Source organism: Bidens hawaiensis, unplaced genomic scaffold, assembly GCF_021521415.1.
Source record: "Bidens hawaiensis isolate Kalapana, Puna unplaced genomic scaffold, B.hawaiensis_p1.1 tig00004105_1, whole genome shotgun sequence".
Classification (NCBI taxonomy): domain Eukaryota; kingdom Viridiplantae; phylum Streptophyta; class Magnoliopsida; order Asterales; family Asteraceae; genus Bidens; species Bidens hawaiensis.
In genome coordinates this window covers 1,552,593-1,575,782 of record NW_027491242.1, presented here as the reverse complement: position 1 = coordinate 1,575,782, position 23,190 = coordinate 1,552,593, and the positions used below count along the sequence as shown (strand labels likewise).

The 23,190-nt window shown below is 35.9% G+C and overlaps 3 protein-coding genes and 1 pseudogene across 3 annotated transcripts; 2 read left to right on the top strand and 2 right to left on the bottom strand.

Annotated features, from left to right (window-relative positions):
• The first annotated feature begins 1,268 nt into the window (after positions 1 to 1,268).
• Positions 1,269 to 3,455, top strand: LOC143625516 (receptor-like serine/threonine-protein kinase At4g25390 pseudogene; annotated as a pseudogene).
• A 3,018-nt stretch (positions 3,456 to 6,473) lies between these two features.
• Positions 6,474 to 8,915, top strand: LOC143625514 (glyoxylate/hydroxypyruvate reductase HPR3-like). The gene is made up of 3 exons (XM_077095831.1): positions 6,474 to 6,574; positions 7,542 to 7,999; positions 8,369 to 8,915. Exons 1-3 carry the CDS (start codon positions 6,553 to 6,555, stop codon positions 8,882 to 8,884), a joined length of 996 nt encoding a protein of 331 aa, XP_076951946.1. The 5' UTR covers positions 6,474 to 6,552; the 3' UTR covers positions 8,885 to 8,915.
• LOC143625515 (histone deacetylase complex subunit SAP18-like) lies at positions 8,916 to 11,649 on the bottom strand. The gene is made up of 6 exons (XM_077095832.1): positions 11,545 to 11,649; positions 10,210 to 10,242; positions 10,004 to 10,117; positions 9,695 to 9,790; positions 9,262 to 9,339; positions 8,916 to 9,145 (listed from the first exon to the last, which is right to left on the bottom strand). The coding sequence occupies exons 1-6, from the start codon at positions 11,647 to 11,649 to the stop codon at positions 9,113 to 9,115; spliced, it is 459 nt and encodes a 152-aa protein (XP_076951947.1). The 3' UTR covers positions 8,916 to 9,112.
• Positions 11,650 to 14,083: 2,434 nt separating this feature from the next.
• On the bottom strand, positions 14,084 to 17,635 carry LOC143625443 (MADS-box protein SOC1-like). The gene is made up of 7 exons (XM_077095767.1): positions 17,333 to 17,635; positions 16,239 to 16,317; positions 16,067 to 16,128; positions 15,784 to 15,883; positions 15,627 to 15,668; positions 14,470 to 14,511; positions 14,084 to 14,349 (listed from the first exon to the last, which is right to left on the bottom strand). The coding sequence occupies exons 1-7, from the start codon at positions 17,512 to 17,514 to the stop codon at positions 14,209 to 14,211; spliced, it is 648 nt and encodes a 215-aa protein (XP_076951882.1). The 5' UTR covers positions 17,515 to 17,635; the 3' UTR covers positions 14,084 to 14,208.
• Positions 17,636 to 23,190: the final 5,555 nt, after the last annotated feature.

The following is a 23,190-nucleotide window of genomic DNA, read 5'->3' as shown; positions in this document are numbered from 1 at the left end:
CGATTCAATTATATGCAGTGTTGTAAAAATCGTTAGTTGGTAGTCGGATGGTTAGGTGAGGACTAGCCAGGCCCTGCTCCAAGAAGCCAAAATTTTTTTTTGGCCGAAGACGAAATTTTTTTGGTCCTCAAGTAAATTGAGTATTTTGTTAGCTTTAAACAATTAAATTTTTAAATAGTCATACTTGGTTATAATTTGAGTTGTGTAAAAAAGTTTTATATATCGACAATCTACCGGCTCAATAATTTCTCAACCTATATAATAAAAAATTCTTAAATCCACCACCGTTTAAGAACACGATTCAATTATATACAGTGTTGTAAAAATCGTTAGTTGGTAGTCGGACGGGTTAGGTGAGGACTAGCCAGGCCCGGCTCCGAGAAACAAAAATTTTTTTGGGGCCGTTGGCGAAATTTTTTTTGGGCCTCAAGTAAAATGAGTATTTTGTTAGCTTTAAATAATTAAATTTTTAAATGGTTATACTTGGTTATAATTTGAGTTGTGTAAAAAAGTTTTATATAAAAATAAGTTTAAACATGTTTCAAATGGGACTAGAACCCACAACCTTTTGGTTCAGAGTAATACATCTTTGCCACTAAGCCAAACTAGTTGTTATGTAATTGCATTTAAACATTAAATATACATCTTATTATTCATAAAAACACATATTTTTTTTAAAATTTTTCTGGCCTAACGGGGTGTCGGGCCGGGGGCCATCGCCCACCCCGCCCTCCCTAAAGGCCGGCCCTGGGACTAGCGATTAATTCGATCAAATTTTAATGTATATTATGCAGTTTTATATATACATGCACACATTTTTATATGTAATTTTCAGTTATATATATATATAAACATATTTTGGCTGGAATAGACTGAAATTTCGCTGGAAACCGCTGTTTTTTATGGAATATTGTCGGAAACCGCTAATTTTTTGTTGGAATCTTGCCGAAAATTGTCGATTTTGGCCGGATTTGATCATTGACTAATTAGTCGAGAAGCCCAAAATTAATCAATAAAATGAAAACTAGTGATAATGATTAATCAAAGATTAATCGATGCATAATCGAGATTTTTTTCAAACACTAATTATATATGGTATGACCATGACCATATGACCGAAAACAAAACAAACTATGGTATGACTAGCCACAGTCAACTCCACACCTACATGTGTTTATTTTATTCACACACACTTGCTCATTGACTTTTCACCTGTCACACTCACTCTCTTGTCAACTTACCATCACCACCTCACTCACTCACTCACTCACTCACTCACTGGTTCTAGAGAGAGAAACAACCATTTCTAGAGAGAGAAACACATATCTCTCAATGTCTACCACTACTACACTTCCACCGACCTTACCGGACTTCCCAACCGCCCTACCACCACCAGCACCACCGTGCCACCACCACCACCACCACGGCTCCACCGTCCTCCACTCAACACTCGCCGGAGCACTACTCCTCATCCTCTTCACAGCTCTCGCGATCGCCTACAGAAAACTCTCACGTAACCGCACAGCTCCATCGGATCTGAAGTCTCCACCACCGCAACCTAAAAAACCGTTACAACAGTTTCCGTACAAAACTCTCCGTCGCGCCACGTCATCCTTCGCTGCCGCTAACCGCCTCGGCCAAGGCGGATTCGGCTCCGTTTACAAAGGCGTGCTTCCGTCCGGTACCGGTAACGGTAACGTCGGTAAACAGATCGCCGTGAAGCTGATGAACGGTTCAGGCTCGTTACAAGGCGGGCGTGAGTTTCACAACGAGTTATCTCTATCCACGCGCGTTGTTAACGCGCGTGGAACGCACGCGCGTCACGTGATATCCGTGCTCGGATACTGTACGGACGAGAGCCGCAGGCGAAGGAAGAGGATGATGATCGTGTATGAGTATATGCAGAACGGGAGCTTACAGGACGCGTTGTTGTATCGTAAGTGTTCTGAGCTTATGGATTGGAATATTAGGTTTAGGATATTGTTAGATGTAGCTAGAGGTATTGAGTTTCTGCATTGTTCGTGTGATCCGCCTATTGTGCATTGTGATATTAAGCCTTCTAATGTGTTGTTGGACTGTGATTTCAATGCGAAAGTTGCGGATTTCGGTTTGGCGAGAGTTTTAGGCTTGGATGAGAGTGAGATTAATGTTATCGAATCGTTTATTGAATGCGGTGAAGAAGGAGAAGGCGATCTAGAAAACGAAACAGCTAATGATAATAATAATGATAATGATAATATTAATAAGGCGAACAATACCGAAGAGGAGACCGAGAGTGTGGTAACAGGAGAAGTAGTAGTGAATGTGGATCTATCACCGGAGAGTTGTTGTGTTGCGGTTGTGGATTTGGAGGCGTCGCCTTCGGAGTATTTGGAGAGGACGAGTGTTTCGGATCAGATTAGTGTTGATAGTAGTAACCGGAGATTTTTGGGAAAAAAGAAGGGTGGCGGCGGTGGTGGTGGAGGAGGTGGTTTGGGGAGGGATTGGTGGTGGAAGCAGGAGAGCTGCGGTGGGGAGTCGGGGAGAGTGAAGGATTATGTAATGGAGTGGATCGGAAGTGAGATAAAGAAAGAGAGACCGAAGAAAGATTGGTTGACCGCCATGGATTCATTCTCGTCAGAGGTGGAATGCGCGAACGCGTTGGAGAAGAAGCCAAAGAAGGAGGCGGAGAAGAAGAATCGAAAGCCGAGGGAATGGTGGAAGGAGGAGTTTTGTGACGAGTTATCGAAAAAGAAGAAGAAGAAACGACGAGGGAGTCATACCGGAGAGATGTGGTGGCAACGGGATGAAGAGTTTGTTCCCCAGAAGAAGAGTAAAAACAGTAGTAAATCAAGTATTGATTGGTGGTTAGACGGGTTAAGCGGCGAGTTTCTACATCGAAGAAGAAACAGCCAAGAATGCCCGAGTGGCGAAATCCCTAAAAGCGGTGGTATTAGTAGTACTCCGAGTATGCGAGGAACTGTTTGTTATATTGCCCCAGAGAAATGTGACGGCGGGCAGCTATCTGAAAAGAGTGACGTTTACAGCTACGGGGTTTTGCTACTAGTTTTGGTTTCGGGTCGTAGGCCGCTTCAAGTAACAGCTTCTCCTATGTCCGAATTCGAAAGGGCTAATCTTATTTCATGGGCTAGACAACTAGCGCGTAACGGAAAGCTTTTAGATTTGGTTGATCCTAATATTCATTCACTGGATAAAGAACAAGCAATGGTTTGTATCACAACCGCGCTATTATGTCTGCAGCGATCTCCGGTTAAGCGTCCTACAATGCCGGAGGTTGTTGGTATGTTGTCCGGTGAGGCCGACCCGCCTCATTTGCCATTCGAGTTTTCTCCGTCACCGCCGACAAATATTCCGTTCAAGTCACGGAGAAAACCCCGGTGAGTTTGTCATAAAGTTTTATTCTTCAAGGGTTGATGATGATAAAACATTCATCTTCTTTGTTGTTAATTATTACTCAAAAGAAAAGAAAATTGAAAAAGAAAACAAATAAAGTACATGCTTCATTTACAAACCTCAACCTTTCATGAAATTGTGGTTTAGGTTCTTTACGATGTTAATATTAAATGTCACTTTAGTAAACATTTTTTACTGTTTGGTCAATTCATATCAAAATTAAACATTTATTTGTATTTTTTAACAACTTACACGCGCATCTAATTTACTCCTAAATCTGCATCACAGTCCACTGTGAGACTCAAAACTCTCGACCTTCAAAAGAGGGCGCACCTTACAAGTTACAACGCAAAGATAGATACCAATGACCAAATGCCAGTCATCTTATGATACTAAAAAGCGATATCAAAATCCATAAGTTGACTCTTAAGTATGAAGCTAGATGTACGCGAATCACCGAATCTTGCTATCATAATTTCTTAAAGTTCACCAATGTTACATAAACTATAAGTCACATGTATCGACTTCATTAACTGTACCCGTAGTGGGTGATATTTGTGGTGAACGCCCCCCAACCCAGGTGACAATAGGGGCGATAGGGGGGGGGGATTAATTATCGCCGATCTTTATATATATATATATATATATATATATATATATATGTTTCTACAACACTATTACACCCCTGAAACAAAACTCACTCTTTGCTGAATGGACGCGACATGATGCAAGTCGCCCCTTTACGCTGCGGGACCCTACATGACCAGTTTTCACCAAATGAGTAACCATCACACTTAATTTTGTGTAGGAGAATCGGTATGGGTCTGGGATGGTCTACAACTTAATTGTGTGATTGAACTTTTTGGTGAGAGTGATGATTATGACATAAGCTTTCTTGCTATTGTTGTTGAAATTGAGGTATAAAGTTTTCAAGTGGTGATAGATGTGCATTAAAGTTGTCGATGACTTTCTTTTTCCCACTCTACAGTTAAATCTCCATGAGTCACCTTTTCACTTTTTCATTAGATATTCTACTTTGAACTCATTACATTTAACTTTTTATGCCTTGGGAATTTATAGGGACTCATTATGTCACACTTACTTTGCAACATATCCGTTCCCAAAGTTAAATAAGGAAAAAATAATAGTTGATGGTTACATTGCAACATGACTAGAATTTTCCATTTCTTTTATGTTTTAAAGGGGTGTTCACGGTTCGGTTGGAGTTGGTTTTGGACTAAAAGCGAACAAACAACGAAACTTTGGTCTTTTGAATATTTGAAAAATGTTCGATTTCGTTTTTTCAATTTCTAGTATGGATTTAGTTTTGTTTTTTTACGTTTTTGCCATTTGAGTCTGAAAATAAAATTTGGCTCAAAAGAATGATTTAGGGCCTAAACGATAAATCATTTGGTTTATTAATAACTAATAGGTTATTACACATTTGGGCTAAAATATTTAAATTACATGTTTATTAAATTATTAAAAATTATTTAAAATAATAAATTAAAAAAATTAAAAACCTATATATATTCAGTTTTTCTGCTTTTTATTACGTGCAAAACCAAAACTTTGCACCAAAACTGATCCGTTAATTCGGTTTTTACAAAAACATAAAACCAAACTGTTGATTTTTATTTCGGTTCAGGTTTTACGAATCCATATTTTCGGATTCACCTTGTGAAAGATCTATGATGCATATTTGAGTGTTTGACAAAATACTACGTCTTTTTTGTATCATAAAGCATGTGTCTACATTATTATATGTGTGATTCCGTTCTACACAGATCGTAACAAGTTACAAACACCCAAGTGACTAGGTGTTGGGGTAAAAAATAGTTTTCCAAAAGAATGGTATTTTAAATATTCTTAATTACGTTTGGTTTGATGTTCATGTCCTCGAGATATTAACCCAACAGGTGCAAGGACCACAACCTCAAGAACTTTGTCGAAATCTTCAAGTGTTAATGTGATTTACTTTATAGGGATAACAATATCTTCATTACTTGCAAAACCATATAATATTATAAGTTTACAACCCAATATTCTTCTAGTTTTGGCTTGACATTACATTAAAATATGGCATAGTCGGATTAAAGAAAAACTTTGAAGATACTAAAACAAATAATTTAATCCTTTATTGAACATTTTATATTGTCATCTTGAACACACCATTTTTTTGTATTTTCAAATTCGGTGTAGTTTAAAGTCAATACATTAATTATTGGTTGGGTTGATTTTCGACCGAAATTTAGTGAGATTAATAATAATATATTTTGGCGTTTTGTATATATTATTTAACGTTTCTTTTGGACTGGAAATTAAACTATGTATATTTGGGCATCAAGATTCAGAAAGATTCCAGCATATAACATGTCTAGATTTGTCAGCTATATTATTTTGTATGTATGATATTAGAGCATGTGTAATGACCAACATCCATGGCCACCTCAACCCAAAGAGGCATAAAACACCGCCCCTGGGCGCTTTTGGGTGGGGCGCGAGGGTGTTTGCTTGTTTGTTTATTATATTGATGATTGGCCAATCACAATTCACAAGCCTTCTTTAAAAAAAAAATTTAGTTTTAACACTTTTAACTGATTCCAAAATATGGCTTGAGGTTACTAACTTTCCATTAATTTTGGCTTCCCTTATTCCCCGTTTTATTCATATAACCATTAAACATGCCTTTTGTCCGGAGGTGTAAACAAGTCCCAACCGCGTATGAGTTACTTGAAACCAATCGATAAAAAGCTTAAAACATACAAACTTGTATGAAAAGCTCGTTTAGACTTGTCGAATCTTAACAAGCCTCGTGTTTTTTTTAATTTGACCACTTTTCTACTTTTCTCAAAACATATAAAAATAATAAAAAAGTACACATAAACTAATTATTAGACAATAAACGAGCTGAATCCAAACTTGCAAAAAACGACTCACGAGCCAGCTCAAGCTTAAGGAAAAAAAAGACCCCGAAACAAGCCAAACTCAAGTTTAGTGATTTAGTCGAGCTCGGGCTCAACTGGGCTCCCTACTGTCAAAACAATAATCCAAAAAGACGGTTGGTAATTGGTAGTTAGTTTTGAGCCTCTAAACAGTGAACAACCACCACTCCGATTATTACATCCACCGTCGTACTTGTAAGCTCCGGCTGAAAGCATGTCACCGTTCATTTCCGATGGTACATTCTCCACTGAGTATTAAAACGAATCCGATTATTAACGAGTTGAAACCCTAGCTTAGATTCAGTACCTATACATGTACCTGTATGATCAATTAATTTGTACGACTAACCGATTACTTTCAAACCTACAAACAATTCACGGTGTAAACGAGCCGAGCCTGAGATCGACTAGACTCGAGCTTGGCTTGTTTAACTAGAGAACTCGAGATTGGTTCATTTCCGGCTCTATTTCCAAAGCTTGAGGTCGGTTATGTTATTATTTATTATTTAATTGATATATGTTTTTAGCTATTTTCTACATACATTTTTAATTATAGGTTTACATATACCATTATGTATATCATTCAGTTATTTTTATTGTAATTTTATATTAATCAATTTGTTATTATATAAGGCTGTCTACATTAAACAAAATTATATAATTAAAAGGTTCGTTTGGGCTCACAAGCCAGCTCGAGCTCGTTCACTAAACAAGCTTAGTTTTAGGCTCATGCTCTAGCTCATTTATTAAACAAGCTTATTTTTAGGCTCGAGCTCATTTAATATCGGCTCGATTCGAGCTCCTTGCGAGCCAATCTCGAGTAGCTTGCAAGTGGCTCGGCTCGTTTAGCTCGAAAGCCGGCTTGAGCTTGTTTATTAAACAAGCTTATTTTTAGGGTCAAGCTCGGGGTCGTTTATTGAACAAGCTTATTTTTAGGCTGGAGCTCGTTTAAGATCGGCTCAATCCAAGCTTTTTGCTAGCCAATTTCTAGTAGCTTGCGAGCGGTTGGGCTCGTTTTCACCCCTAACTTCCACTGTATTGATTCAACTGAGAATCTGATGTTTTGATATTATATCTTAGATTTAAGCTTTTGTTGGTACCTGATGCTAATAGTTAATACTTTACAGCATATCACATATGCAAAAAGTTTGGATTTTTATGCTTTTGATTCATTCATTTTGCATTGGAATTCATGTTATGCAGGTGCAAGTGCTATAAACATGTCAGATAACCTTCCAACCGTCTTGCTGCTCGGTCCACCGTACGTTTTCAAATTTTACGAGAAACAATTTTCTGAGAAATATAGTTTCCTGAAACCATGGGAATCATCTATGCCTCTCCTTCAATTCCTTTCCGCTCACGGAGGCTCTGTTAAAGCTGCATTCTGTTCTGGTACAAGTTACATTACTAGTGACGTCTTGCAGAACCTTCCAGAGCTTCGTTTCATCACGACCAGCAGCGCTGGACTTGACTGTATTGACCTTCGCGAGTGCAAACAACGCGGAGTCAAAGTTGCTAATGCCGGCTCAATTTTCTCACAAGATGTTGCTGATATGGCTGTCGGTTTGTTGATTGATGTGTTGAGAAGGGTGAGTGCTGCTGATCGGTTCGTTAAAGCCGGGCTTTGGAACCAGAAAGGTGATTATCCTCTTGGTCATAAGGTATACCTTTTGCATAGCCGTCCTTGAAACTCGTTAAAAATATGGGCCCCAAGTAAAAAACTAAAAAAAGGTGTATAATTTATTGGGTTTAAACTTTTAAACGGGCCTAAATTGCGTTATGGTTTTGGCTGTGCAGAGTTTTATTTTATTTTTAATAAAAATGAGCTTAAATGAATAGCATAATTGTGTTATATAATAGGTTGTGTTGTTTCTTCATTAAGACTACAGATTTGTTTTAAAGTTTAATATAATATACTTTTTTAAAAATTTCGGCCCTTCCTGGGTGATCGGGCCTGAGATGGAACAAATAACCTTATGTTATATATTTTGTCGGTTGGTATTAAACTATTAACGATTTTGTGAATTCAGTTGGGCGGCAGGCAAGTTGGGATTATTGGAATGGGAAGCATTGGGCTTGAAGTAGCAAAGAGGCTTAACGCGTTCGGTTGCGTTATTTCATACACCTCAAGAAACAAAAAACCACCTGTTAATTTCCCATTTTACCCCCATGTACAAGAACTTGCAGCAAAATGTGAGATTCTGGTAATCTGTTGTGCATTAACCGACCAAACCCGTCACATGATTGGCAAAAGTGTGATGTTGGCTTTAGGAAGAAATGGGATTATTGTGAACATTGCCCGTGGAGCGATCATTAATGAGAAAGATCTTGTCGAGTGTTTGTTAAACCGGGAAATTGCTGGTGCTGGTTTGGATGTTTTTGAACACGAGCCGGATGTTCCTGAAGAGCTGTTTGAGTTGGATAATGTTGTCATGACACCTCATCATGCAGTGATGACAGAGGAATCTACGAGGGATCTTTTTGAACTCGCGGTTGGGAATTTGGATGCTTTCTTCTCAAACAAACCATTGATGTTTGAGGTTTGAATGTATGTGATCTTTATGAACTTGTGTTTGCAACTTTATTTATTGAAGATATTGAACCAACTAGTTGTTAACCGGGCAGAAAAACCCCACATGCAAACTCGACACAAGTATTCGAACTTAAAAAGTTTTAATTCATAATAGCCCATACGGTCTAATTCTAATACAGCCGAAATGACAACGTTAAACTAGTAAACTACCCCATCATGGATCCGAAGATGATATACAAGTCTACAGAATTGCCTCATCCAGATAATCTCCAATCTGCATATTCGGCCTCCAGTTAGAAATACATTCATACGGCTTTATGCAATACATGTACTACAATACAAGACTGGTCTTTTCACGAGAGAAAATAAATGGTCAAACGCAAAATTTACCTCAAAGGTAAGGGCGCCAAGGGCCTTACTGCCATCGTCGGGTCGTCTTGCATTCGGGTAAGATAAGGTTTTCCCGATCTGCAACACACAGTATAACCAGCTGAATGTAATTAACATAATGCTCGTTTTTAAGTCTAGTTAAAAAACAAGTTATCGCCTTTTCAAAAAGTAACAACAAATAAATAATGCTCGTTTTTAAGCTAATTAAAATTCGAAAGAAAGGCGACTAGACTGTAGGTCTGTAGCAAAAAGCGCAGTATCATGGTTCAAAAGGTAAATAAAAATATTAAAAAGTGTCGCTGCCATTACCAAAATCTGTTTCAAGTATATTAATAATGTTTGGTCTCATTAATTTTAAGCATGCAACTTCTAATATTTTGCACGTATAAAATATGATTCAAAATATACAGAAAGAGATACGAAAGAAGTTTACCTCTTTGACGGTAAAATGACCATTTTTAGTCGGATATACAAAAGCAAACGACAGCATAGCATCTCTTCTTCTAGCTTCTGGTGCTACCTCCTTTACCTAAGAAGCAAATGAGAAAAACAGAACATCAAATTAACACATAACACACTTCTGAGTTCCGACCGCAGAACATAAATAAAAACAAATATCTTCACACCATATAACTCATATAGAAAGATGACAATCACCTAAGTGGCATAATCTGAACGGAAAAATTAAAAAATATCCAAAATATAAATAAAATATTGTCCAAATATTAATAGTTTGTCATACCAGATCAGTTAGCTCACGAAGCGTAGCATCCATCCATGTATATATTTGGACTTCGTCTTTAGGCTCCTTGCCTCTGACTGCAAAGTCAGCCGGGCCGTGATGACCACCAACTTGCTTCAAATATAAAGCAGTGGTAACCATTATACTTTCTTTTTCATTTTGCGCAAATGATTATCTTGAACGAGTGCGTCAAACAACATTCTTACCTTGGTAAAAACTCGAAGTAGCAATGGACAATTCTGCATGTAAAAAAAAAAGAACATCAATATTAACTAAAGTTATTGCAACAAAATGTCATAAATTCATAATATTAAGTTAATAAGTAATAACTAACAGTAAAGAATGCCAATTACAATATTTTCTTAACTAATAGTAAACTGCACACGAGCTCGACCCAAGCTTAGGCTCGTTAAGGTTTTCTCCAAATATATAAATATAATTAGATATCTATTTAAACTAAGTAATAAATAATAAACAAGCCGAGCTTTATATGGAGTATCCCAAGCTTCATATCCAATATATAAAGGTAATGAGCAAAATTAAAATTCTCTTTTAGTGGTTTGAGTCAGTTTTGGGCTAAAACCGAACCAAACACCGAACCTTCGGATTCTAAATTTTTGAAAACGGTTTAGTTTCGGTTTTGCCAATTAAGCTTGAAATTATTGTGAAGATAAACAAAATTTGGCCCAAAATAATAAATTTGGGACTACATAAATATGCTAGTTAACAAGTAACAACTAACTAATAATTAGGGCTGTTCACAAGCCGAGCCGAACCGAGCAAAGGCTTGCTCGTTGCATGGCTCCTTTACAACCGAACCAAACCGAACGGATGAAATTCGAACCGAACGAAGACCAAAACGAGCCAAAATCGAATTGAGCATTTTTCAATCGAACATCGAGCGATTTCGAGCATTATTTATTTCTTTTTCACTTTAAAATTTTCATTAAGAAACAAATTTAAGGGTTGTAAATAATATATTTAATAAATAAATTTATAGTTTTTAGACAAACATGTAATATATTGTAAATTTTATTAAAAATAAGTTTGAAGTGAGATATAATGATTATGTAAACAAACTTCTAGTATTCTAAAAACTTGAAGCGAGCAAATAAAACTATAAAATTGACATAATAGAAAAAATTTAAAAAGGTTAAAAAAATTGTAAGCTTATATTCATTGTTTTGTCTATATATTTATATATTTGTCCATATATAAAATAAATTAAAAATATTCGAGCCGAACTGAACCGAGCTGAGCGCCTCGTTTACAATCGAGCGAGCATTTTCCGAGTAATTTCCGGAGGAGTGGCGAGCAAGTTCGAGCAACGAGCAGTTTGGATGTCCCTACTAATAATTAATATACATTTGTGCTAAAAGATTTAAGTTACAATTTATTAAATTCTTATAAATTACTTCACATATAAAATAAAAGAATGAAAATGTAAAATATTCGGTTCGGTTCGGTTTTTTCGGTTAATAATATTACATGCAAAACCCTAGAAATCATAACAAAATGGAGAGACGGATAAAAAGGACAACCTTTTCGCGATCGACCGGTTGAAATCTGGGACCGGGTTTACTGTGAACCGGATGACCTCTTGCTGACGTAGGAAGAGGTCTTCTTTGACCTACTCGAGCTGCCATTGTTACACCTGCAAGCAACTCTACAGTCAACAATTGAGTTTTCTGGACTAAAGGTTCATTTGGGCTTTTTATATATAGGCCAAAAGCCCAATCTTGGGTTTTTTCTAGTTATTAAAAGGCCGAAGGCCCAACGCCAACTTAGTCGAGTCATTCGCGGGCTGCATGGATGTGGGTCGATAAAAAAACTTAAAACGAGTCGATGCTGAGTTTGAAAAAAAAACTTGCTTTGAAAATAGAGCTTAAAACTAGCTAAGCTTGAGCTCTGCTTGGATCTGCTCGTTTACGCCCTTCTTTATCTATGTAGAGCCGTAAATGAATAAAATGTTTGATGGGTATTCATTTATGTTTATTCGTTCAATAAATAGACAAATTAAAACACGAAGTTTTATTCAACAAACTCAATAAATGAACACGGGCAAAAAAAATTGTTTAATAAAGGAGAACTCCGGTCCAATTGAAGGAGTCCCACCCTTAACGATGTGTTTTGTGCATGCTTTGCCTTTTCTACTTTTTACTCTTTTTGTACTGTCTGATTTCCCGTTCTGGCATGATTAATTGGTTAATATAACTAGTTGGTTTAATTGAATTGGTTCATTAACACAATAAGATTAGAAACTTGTCTATTATACGAGTTGAATAATTGTAATATTATTATATACTTAATAATGAAAACTTAAAGAGTTATAAAACGATATTTTGAGTTAATATATGATTGAGCTTACGTATAAATACACTAATATTAATAGGGTGCAGTTATTGTACGCTAATGCCTTAACGTAAGGTAGGTACGCGAGACACTAAAAGGCAAAAACCTAAAACGCTCAGCAAATGCTTAAAAACGGTCTTCGTGAAAAAAGTGAAAAATTGATCGATTAACCATCAAAAACTGTTTTTCGGTGAAACAATGATTGATTGGATATGTATTGATGATTCCGAGATGTTTGGATGTGATTTCATGGATCGATTCGTGAAAAAATGGATTCGCGTACGTAATGTACGTTAAGGCATTATTGTATTGGATCTTTTCCCAATATTAATAAGCTAATATTAATTGACATGATTCTGTTGACACGTGAAACATCAATTGAAGCGGGATGAATTCACGTCTTTTTTTAGAGATGTAATTTTTTTTAGTACGATTACTTTTTTATATTTAGGACTCTCCAAATTTGGAGAGCACCGATGATCCACTCTGGCCATATTATGTTTATATATTATCTTAATCGGGCTCACGTTGGCTTCCGAGTTTGGCTTGGGTCCCTATGAAACCGTACCGCCGACTGACATTTAACAGTCGTGTCACCAGACCCACCACAAGAGCATAACTCTATGACGAAACACACGGTGGGACGAAGTCCTGGATGAGTTCAGAGTTCAAAACTGACAACCTTTGCACAAGGCATAACTCAAATCCTTCATCGGGATGAATTCACGTCTTTTTTAGAAATTTAATTACCACTCGAATTATTTTAGAAATTCACGCTCAAAATAGTGTTAGCACACGTATAACTTATGATGAAAGCAACCCATATACGATCGATATCTGATAGAAAAATAAATTAGTAAATGTATAACTTATGATACAAAAGATAATTTAAGTAAAATGACGTCATTTGGTTGGAAAATTACAAGCATTGTGACGAAAATACGGTCGGTATCTATAGGTTCGCCGCAACACTGGAACTAAACCCAAAAAATAGTGTCGAAAAATTGGCATATTTATAAAACAAACAAACATGGGCGTTGCGGCGAGTCGACATTGCATTAGGTTGGTAAAGATTAGGTTCGTTATCATACCGGAAGTAAACATAAAAAATAATTTCGTTATTGGCTAGGTTTGTTAAAGTATCAAAACTAAATAAACAATAACACGGGTGTTACGGCGATGAGACGTTGCATTTTTAGTTGACGTCACTTAAATTCGTCACAATACCGAAATTAAATCTAAAACTCAATTTCCTCAAATTAAAAACCTTTAAAAAAAATCTAAGTTAAAAGGCCTTTCAAAAATATAATGTCACAACCCTCCATATTTAAAACAATAAATAGTTACAAAAAACCATGTATACATACAACAACTAAGATTTGAACCTTAGCAACCTCAAACCAAAGAAAGTTAGCAACACACACCTTAGCCAACACACCATCACTAACTAACTTGTTTCAATGATAAAACTAAAATCATAAATACTAAAATATTTGATTTTTTAAAAAGAGTTGTGACACCAACATTTAATATTTATAATAATAATAATAATAATAATAATAATAATAATAATAATAATTATAATGTGACCAGAAACATTTATTTTAGGTTTCAATTGGTCATATGAGTATATGTACAATAATTAACAAACTTTTTAATAGCAAATTAAACAACTTATGGTTTTCGGTTTCAGCTAACGAAGTCTGATTTATTTCTAGACTTCCCGCATTGAAAATTTTGTTGCAAAGCAACAATTGTATGCGTTAAACACACATTTTAATATACGTTACACTAGCATAGTCTTAATAGATAGACATAAAATATATGTACGTATATGTGGATAAACCGTGCAGTTACTTTGGCATTTTTTTCTTCATCCTCGTCTCTGGTGGCCCGATGAATAGTTCGGTTTCCACATCAGAATTCTCTTCGTATTCAAGAACATGAACATCGGCTCTCGTCACTTCTGTTGCTTTGTGTTTTTGGACTTGGTACTGAAAAGAAAAAGACAATAGAAGGTATCTTTAACATTTCAATTAATTACATTTTGACTGTTTAATTGTTATAAAAATTTATGCTTGTAAAAATCAAGAAGAAACAAGTAAGAAACTAACCTTCTCAGTAAGTATTGCATTTTCATCTGCCATCAATTTCTCCTAAATATTTTCATGAAAATATAAAAAAACCATTTAATTAGTTTTTGAAGAAAAAAATCAGTGGAGTAATGCTGCCAAAACTAGGGCAATTAAATGGGTCATTTTCACGGGTTGATACCTACATGAACTCGAAGTATGGCACAAACCCGAAAATCGTATTACACATATAAATCCGAACATAACAAACTTATCCACAAGTGACACAAATTAAACCAGTGTTATTTATTTTCTTTACCGGTTAAATTTTAAAATTCTAAATTTAAATATTAGTTAATTTAATATAAAGCATTTATGTTTAAACTATTCCAATTTATTTTGAAACTTATTGATTCAGGTATAAATTAAATACCCAAAAATAGTAAAGTTATTACATAAAAAACATTTTACAGTTTTTAAAACAAGATATAAATGGCTTAACTAGGTCAAGTTGCGAACCCATAGGATTGACATGTACATGAGTTGTTTAGCTAGCATGTTTGTAGGTTCGATATGAAAACGGCCTAAACTCGTTTAGACTTCATGTTAGTTTTGTGTTGCCTCAGAAAATGCACACCCCTAGCTTTGACTACCCGAATATTTTTATGTGGGTCTATAAATGAACCAAACAAACATTAACAGGACATGTTCATGTTCTTTCATTTTTTACTTTAACTGAACGCAAACATATAATCAAACACGTTTTTTTGTCAATGTTCGCTCATTAAAAAAATGATCATGTTCGTGTACGTTCTTTTAAAATTTAAACGAACAGTTTACGAACATAATTGAACATGTTTCTTCACGAATACAACCTCTAGTGGATGACCACGATAATTTATTTTTTTCATTAGAAAGTAATTATATATAAAATATTTAAATGAACCCCCTTTATGTTTATATATTTAGCTATTTATTAAAATTTATATGAACATATATGAATGAACAAAACATGTGTTCATGTTTGTTTGATTAAATGAACAAATAAATTTTCTTTCATGTTCGTTCATTTATTAATTAAACGAACATAAATAAACTTCTCATCAAACAGTTTATAAACATTCGGTTAGTTTACAGACCATACCTATTTCCATGTAAATATAAGCATTTAGGTCAGTCTTGGTTTCTATATTCAGTACCTTTGCTTTTAGCTGCTCAATCTGCTCATTGTAAACTTGTATCTAAAACATACAATTTGTGGCAAAAACCATGTTAGAGATTCCAAAGTAAACCCTAAAATCCATTTCCAAAAGAATTATGTAAATTATTTCTTTGACAAGTAAAGATTATTTAAACCTTTCGTGCGCGAACAAGGTGCACACCCCTTTCCAGCTGCTGTTCCATCCGAACTAGTTCTTCGATGGTGGTTGCTCCTAATCCTTCTCCCAAAAGTTTTCTGCATAATATTACAAACAATCACAAGATCATCAGTCATAATTAATATTTTTTTTTCTTTTTAATCAATATTTGATATCATCAAAAGCATAAATATGTTATATTGTTATATATTAATGAATTAAGTTGCATCTAAATCTTTGATGTAGATATGTAATGATCCAAAAATAAATTAAAATTGTACCTTTTTGCAACTTCAAGAAGTTCAACCTTCTTTGCCATGATAGCTGTTTCTTGCTTCAAATGCTGTAAAATATTGAGTTGAATACAAAAGAAGGTATGCATGGAACGCGAGATCGATTAATTTAAGAGCGAAAAATTATTGATTTCTATATATTATTGAGAAGTTTATGAACCTGAACATCTTCTACACTAGAAGTATCTGTTTGAACATCTTTTACTTGACTTCTGTAACGTTCAATAGTCTCCTGCATGCTGATTAAATCCAAACCCTAAGTAAATATATAAGTCTTGCCCAAAGGGCCAAAACAAAAATGTATGGATATATACAAAATGTATACATAAAGGCATAATTAGTTGTTTTATTTTAGAATAACAACTCATACATTAGTATGAGTTGTATTAATCTACTCTTAATTATACTCTACCGTTCGTAGCGAACAAGGGAGACCGAGACAACACACCGACACACCAAGATATCATTGTGCTATTGTGCTAGGTGCATCTTTTAGTACATATATATGTATATATAACTTTAAACCTAATTTTTGGTCAAATTAATATAGACATGTGAAGTCTATGTACGTTGCACGTGTTTGAATGTTTGCAAACAAAGCATCTTTAATAAACTTAATTACTCAAGACTTTTTTCTTAAAACAAAAATCTAGTAATTATAAACTATACATACAAGTATACAACAGCTATATAGTACAAATATAATTAAATAATAAATGCTGTAAAATAAGATATAAAAAGTAATTATATGGATGCTTTTTATGGTAAACTCGTTGTGACATTCTTCGGTGTTATAATATTGTATGAAATAAACCATTTAAATGTTTACTGATCAAAACAGGCCAGACAACAAGACAACCAAATTTAAAAAATAAAGTGTTTTATATATTATTAATACCAATTTTATATTAGGTTATCTTTTCTTTTTTGTTATTATATTTGTGATTTAAACTACAAGAGTGAGCTGACTTCACTTTCTAGTTACATATCACATGCATATATATGTATGTTCTTGATCTTCAGTTTGTTTTAAAAAGGATAAATATTTTATTAGATAACAATTAATGGAGAGTGAGATCGAACACACAATCAAAAGATGATACCAAAACCAATAAAGATCGAACAAACCAAGAAAAAACATATATATCCTCAATTTGGTGTCCTCTTGTTAAAGTGTTTTTGTTCAAGAATCAAGATCCAAGAAGTATTAGTGATGAATTAAATCAAGAAAATAGTGAGTTAAAAAAATGGAACCTTGAGCTTGCAAACTCATAAAGTTTGCCTCTTGAAGAGAAGATGATCAAAGCAACTTCAGCATCACACAACACAGAAAGCTCAAAACCTTTTTTCAGCAAACCATTTCTTCTTTTGGAGAAGGTCACTTGTCTGCTTGTAGCATTCTCAATCCTCCTCATTTGAGTCTTCCCTCTCACCATCTTGATTACCTTCCAAAAGTTGAAATTGGTGGTAAGATTTTATAAAAAAGATTCAATCTTTTTATGATCAAGATCCATTAAACAAACATCAAACAAGTTTTTTAGGTATAACATAAAAGAAAGAGATTAAAAAGGTACAATTTTTAACTTATTTAGCTATATATATCAACTCTGAAGAAGCGTGGATCGACTTACTTGTGTACGATCAACGTCACTCGGGTACGAGTGTGCTATATCACCGATGGTTTTCCGAGATACGAGTTCTTCCACCTAGAAAACGAACAGCACCGTGAGCTTACCCCTCAGAAAGGGACAGAAGGGTCCTCTTTGGGGTAACCCTTCGGTGTGAGAATCAGATATTGTAGGATGGGATAATCAGGATGTGAAAATGAGTAAAGGACTTAGAGTATATTTTCCTGCCTCTCTCCAACTGTGGAGGTGGTGTGGTATTTATAGTATTAGGGTTTCCAATGACTGGGCTCAGACCCTATTAGGGCCTTTTTGGCCTCCTCCTATTGCTTCGTGCCACGTGTACTTAGGACACCTGGTGCTTTTTCATTGATTATTCTCTGACCAAGGTATTTCACCTGACCCATGTGCCATCACGTGGTGGCACATGGGCTTTGCTGAGTTGTCCACCCTTCATTGGCAGCTGTCAACATCAGCACATTCTTTATTCCTTAAAAGATACCTTCTGGAAGGTTGCCTGATGAGTACAATCATGGTTGTCCTTATCCTGATTTGGATTAGACTATTGTCTCATTTGTTGTGTCGCTTACGCGCGACCTTTATGCGCCTATCCCGGGGATGCGCAAGGTCTTCTCTTTATTCTCACAGATGTTTCATGCGTTTGCGCATATGTGATATGCGCCACGCGCAGATGTTTCATGCGCTTGCGCGTAGGTTTTGGCTTTGTGTCTTCATGACATCCTGATTTCAAGCCTCTTGTGTATATCTTGTGGGTTAACCCGCCCCGCTCGATGTTAAGGCGGGTGCATACCTCTTCAAACTCCTACAAGAAGATTATATTCAAGAAAGAAAAGTAGCCTTACAAAAGAGGAAAATTATCCAGAAAAAGGTTGTTCTTTCTTCTTGGATGAGAGAGAGTGAAGATGTATGAAGATACACAAAGATGGAGTTGTAACTTGTAAGGTTACCCCTTTTTAGTAACCTTAGTTTTTAAGTTTGAGTCATGCTTGTTTATTGACTTGTAAGTTATGCATTAGGGCTTGTGAGTTCTTGGTGGTGTATGGATTTTAGGTTTGGAAAATGGTATCCTCAAAACTAGCCCATTGGTAACCCTAGAGAGATAGGAGTAGGCCTAAATTTGCCATAAGTTGAGGTAAGGTTGAGATTGATTGATTGTTGCTTGTTATGAGTGTAGTGCCACAAAAAAGAAAAGAAGGTGGAAACTAAACTCACCCTTTTTAACCACATTCCCCTTTTATAGTAACAAAGATATTTTACTCAATAGTTCAAGTACTTGTTTTTAGTTAAATCATAAGGTTCATATGTGATATGTTCATATATCTTTTTTTTTATTTTGGTTTTTTAAAACCATCATAAATGTGGTTTCTGTTACTTGTCAAATTGTAAAAGAGTTATCATTTTCATTAATAAATATTGAAAAATATATATTTTATGTGAAATGACTAGTTTAGCCACGTAGTTAAAGCAACATTAAATACGTCAGCGCCTCCCTCATTGTGTTGTTCTTCTATGTTGATCCTTACTTTGTTGAACTCGTAGTCTATATGACCATGTGTGACTGACATGGACCACCAACGAGAGTTATGGACCACCATAGATTGTTACCTTAACCCGTCAACCTAGTTTTCATGAGCAAAAGTATCTTAAGAGACCTACATATACGAATTTGAAGAGAACTAAACATACACGCACACATAGATCCAATCAAGTCATGATCATAAGCGTGCCCGGTCGAGTGGTTAAATTGTAGAATCCAAGCAAGACCGGTAGTTTTATTCATGTCAAACACATTAACCCTAACATGCCTAGCATGCACACACTTAAAATCATGCACTCTAAACATGACATGTTTAACCTATTTAGCCAAATACGATAAAAGAGTTAAAGGGTTGTGGTAGAGATCAATTTGTAACCGTGTTAATCAGGTTGACGATTATAAAAAATGGATTATATGAGTTAGCGAGCTGACGTTTCTTATTAAATATGTTGGCCGGTCAACATGTTATTCATGTTTAGTTAATGAATTGATATATTTATTTGCAATTATTTTATTGAAAGTATTATATATATTTATAACTAAATTGTAGTATTTATTTAATTTAATTATTAAATTAAGAAACGATTGTGGAAAACTCATGTATCACTGACGTGAATGAGAGAGCGCTAAGAGAAAATTAAGGACGGGAATACCCTCCAAATAAGAAAGACATAGCATGAAGGGAAAAAGATATTGAATAGTGTAAACTTTTGGTAATTTATGACATTGTATAACAATTAATATTAGTGAAAAGCGACCATGACACGAGTTGCATATGCACATGATTTAGTAAAGTTAACAAAAGTATACAAGTTAATACGACTATGACAAAGGTTACATAATATTAAAATGAAGAATGAATAAGAGTAAGTATAACATTGGTTGAATGTAGGCAAATAATGTAAGATCTGCTAAGGTGACAATAAAGGAGAGTGAATAAATGATATGTATAACATATAGTCTAATAATTTTTGAAAAGAATTTGAGATAACTTTATATTAAAATATGTGTGAAATGATTAAAATATCATTTAAATCAAAGAGAATAAAAAGTTGTCATGAAGTGATGATCATGTTAAAAACTTCGGTTGCAATTAGGCTGAGGGGTGTGGGGCTTTAACGGGGGCGTGAGAGCCCCTCCGCTCGCACCCCCAGGCGCGAGCACCACACCACCGGGGCGCGAGAGGGGCGCGAGCACGAAAAACAAAGCAGGCGCAAGGTGGTTCGCGGGACCAGTATGGCGTAAAGGTGCATGGGATTGTGTGAAAGAGCCGTTGGAGCTTAAAAATGAGCCGTTGGGCTCTTATTTAATAAAAAAAAAAATTTTTTTCTTCCTATATGTAACCCATTTCACATAAAACAATTACCACAACTTTAAAAAAAAACCCAAAATCAACCCATCTTCCAAACTTTTTTTTAAAAACATGGCTGGAAATTGGTACCCAAACCTAGATTCAGATTATATTGACGACGATTTATGGTCGTCACCGGACCAACCGATGTTTTATTCGGAGCCGCAACAATCATCCGGCTTTCAACCATCCAACATACAACCGTCTCCTAACTTTGTTGTTCCGGAGACACAAGAATCACACGGTGAAGCTATGGGACAAAGAAGACGCGTCCACCGGAAAAAACAAGTTGCAACGGACGGGTCGGGACCGGCTTCGACTCCGAGGACGAAACGGAAAACCACTCCGTGGTCATCGGATGAGAATGAAGCCTTGTGTCGGGCTTGGATAGTCATTTCTGAGGATCGGCGTTGCGGTAATTGTTTTAACGTTTTTAAAAATGATTTTTAATAAAAAAGTTAAATGACTTACAAATTTATTTATTCATTTTGCAGCCGACTACCAAAAGAGCAAGATTTTTTGGACAAAGGTTAGGGAGACGTTCTATACGCTCGTTGGGAGTACAGAGCGGAACGCCGATATGATTTCGGGTCGGTGGTCCGAAATCAGAAAATTTGTCGGCTTGTTTACTAATCTTTTCAACAGGAACAGCGGTCGTATGAGACCAAGTGGCAGTGATGATTTGGCGGTTTACAATTTCACTGTCGAAGAGTGGAAGCATGAGTGTTTGCGGAGGTATGGGACGGTGAAGACGTGGGACGATGTAAAGTTGTGGGAGAGGTTGAAAAGGTGTTCCAAGTGGGTTGAGCTGGTGGCGCCGGACCTTGATGCGGAAGTAGGGCCGAAACGGACTAAAACTAGTTCGTCTGGAGCGTATAGCACTTCAGCCGGGTCGGATTGCCGCGTTGGATTCGACCTAAACATTGCGGGGGAGGAAACGTCTTCACCGCCGAGGAGGCGGCCATTGGGACGGGACGCCAAGGGGAAAAAACCGGCTGAGGAGGAAGCCGTAAACATCGCCAATCTTGTTGAATCCCTCAATAAATTCAACAAAACCATGGAGGTGGTCTCTAATGACAAAAAGGAAAAAAGTCGAATGAGAGATTTGGACTTCCTTACTAGAGACTTCAGTAACCTAAATCCGGTCGATCAAATGCTAATGGAAAAGCAAAAGGAACGTATCCGAAAGAGGTTGATCGAAGAAGACCAAGACGAAGAATAAGAATAATAATTTTTTTTAGTACTTTTATTTTTATTTTATTTTTAGATATTAATGTATATTTTTTTTAATGTGTGTTTTTTTTAATAATTTATGAGTTTTTTTAATAATACGTTTTTTGAATATATTTATAAAAAAATAAAAAAAAAATCCGCTGGAGCCCCTGCTGGAGCCCCTCCACACCAGGGCCAGGGGCTCCAACGGGGGCTCCAACACCCCCCTTATCCAGTTTCTCTCTCTGCCACACGTCACAATATTATTGGCTGGAGCCCCCACTCACGCCCCCATTAGAGCCCCCCACCCCCCTCAGCCTAAACAAAGACATGTTTCTTCATGTTTACCTACTAAATTTAGGAAACATGGACAATAATAGCATAAGGAGTTTACTATGTGAGGCAAGTATTGAATATAGAGAATAACTGTGGTCCGTACGAGTGGGAAGGAGCTAAACAGTGTGTTTGGTACGATGAAAGAAGTATGAACCAATTAGATGTCGAAAACGCATCTAAATCCGGACCCACACACCCAGGTTGAGTTTTGCTAGGTGGGTCCACGTGGATGTCTAGTCTCTTGATGTGGTGGGGTTGTCAGAGCATTCTCATCCTATTCTCTATAAATATGTGAGGGAAGTTTGTAAATTATAGGGTGGGGTGATGAGTGGTTGTGAGTGTAAATTATAGGGTGGAGAGAGAAATGTAGTGATTTTTTGTAAATTTGGGGAAACATTTAGGGAAACATTGTTTTCCATATTTATTTTTTAATATTTGTTGGATTGGTTGTGAGTAGAGGAGAGAGAAAACTGTAATGATAAATGTATAAAAAATACTATTTAATTAAGCATGAGAGAGAAATGTAGTGTTTTTTAGTGTAATTATAGGGATAGAGATGGGGAACGGATTGAGAATGCTCTCAGGAGTGTATATATAGGGCATAAATGTATATGTATATGTATAATATTATATTTATGTATACATGACTCTAGATTTTTGTGTGACTAGTATATTTTGGGACGTATCATCCTAGCATCCTACGGTTTTATATACGAGAATAGAGTTGATTAGGTGGATCAATGACCCATCAGTAATCCAACTAGCCTATAAAAAATGAACGTCAAATTGTTACTGATCGTTAACATAAAACCAATTTCTTTTAAAAAAAGAAAAAGGAAAACACTATTGAGAAACCGTATAATATGCATGTACGTATTGCCTGGAAGATATAAAAATGTTTTGATTAAGATGCATCATGGACGGCTCCATGTCATGAATATTAAAAAGCATTGATAAAGACTAATATAAAGAAAGATGTGCGTGAATTTGAAGCGGTTGTGGGTCCAACTTGAACAGTTGAACCGGTCCC

What these genes read in the sequence shown, in the direction of transcription:
- LOC143625514 (XM_077095831.1), top strand. Translation starts at nt 6,553, where the DNA reads ATGTCACCGTTCATTTCCGATG. An exon ending in GTCACCGTTCATTTCCGATG is followed by an intron (nt 6,575 to 7,541) that starts GTACATTCTCCA and finishes CATGTTATGCAG; the next exon opens with GTGCAAGTGCTATAAACATG. An exon ending in ATTATCCTCTTGGTCATAAG is followed by an intron (nt 8,000 to 8,368) that starts GTATACCTTTTG and finishes TTGTGAATTCAG; the next exon opens with TTGGGCGGCAGGCAAGTTGG.
- LOC143625443 (XM_077095767.1), bottom strand. Translation starts at nt 17,514, where the DNA reads ATGGTGAGAGGGAAGACTCAAATGAGGAGGATTGAGAATGCTACAAGC. An exon ending in TTGAGCAGCTAAAAGCAAAG is followed by an intron (nt 14,512 to 15,626) that starts GTACTGAATATA and finishes GAAAATATTTAG; the next exon opens with GAGAAATTGATGGCAGATGA. An exon ending in ATGCAATACTTACTGAGAAG is followed by an intron (nt 14,350 to 14,469) that starts GTTAGTTTCTTA and finishes TTTTCTTTTCAG; the next exon opens with TACCAAGTCCAAAAACACAA.
- LOC143625515 (XM_077095832.1), bottom strand. Translation starts at nt 11,649, where the DNA reads ATGGCAGCTCGAGTAGGTCAAAGAAGACCTCTTCCTACGTCAGCAAGA. An exon ending in TACTTCGAGTTTTTACCAAG is followed by an intron (nt 10,118 to 10,209) that starts GTAAGAATGTTG and finishes TTATATTTGAAG; the next exon opens with CAAGTTGGTGGTCATCACGG. An exon ending in TTGGCGCCCTTACCTTTGAG is followed by an intron (nt 9,146 to 9,261) that starts GTAAATTTTGCG and finishes CCGAATATGCAG; the next exon opens with ATTGGAGATTATCTGGATGA.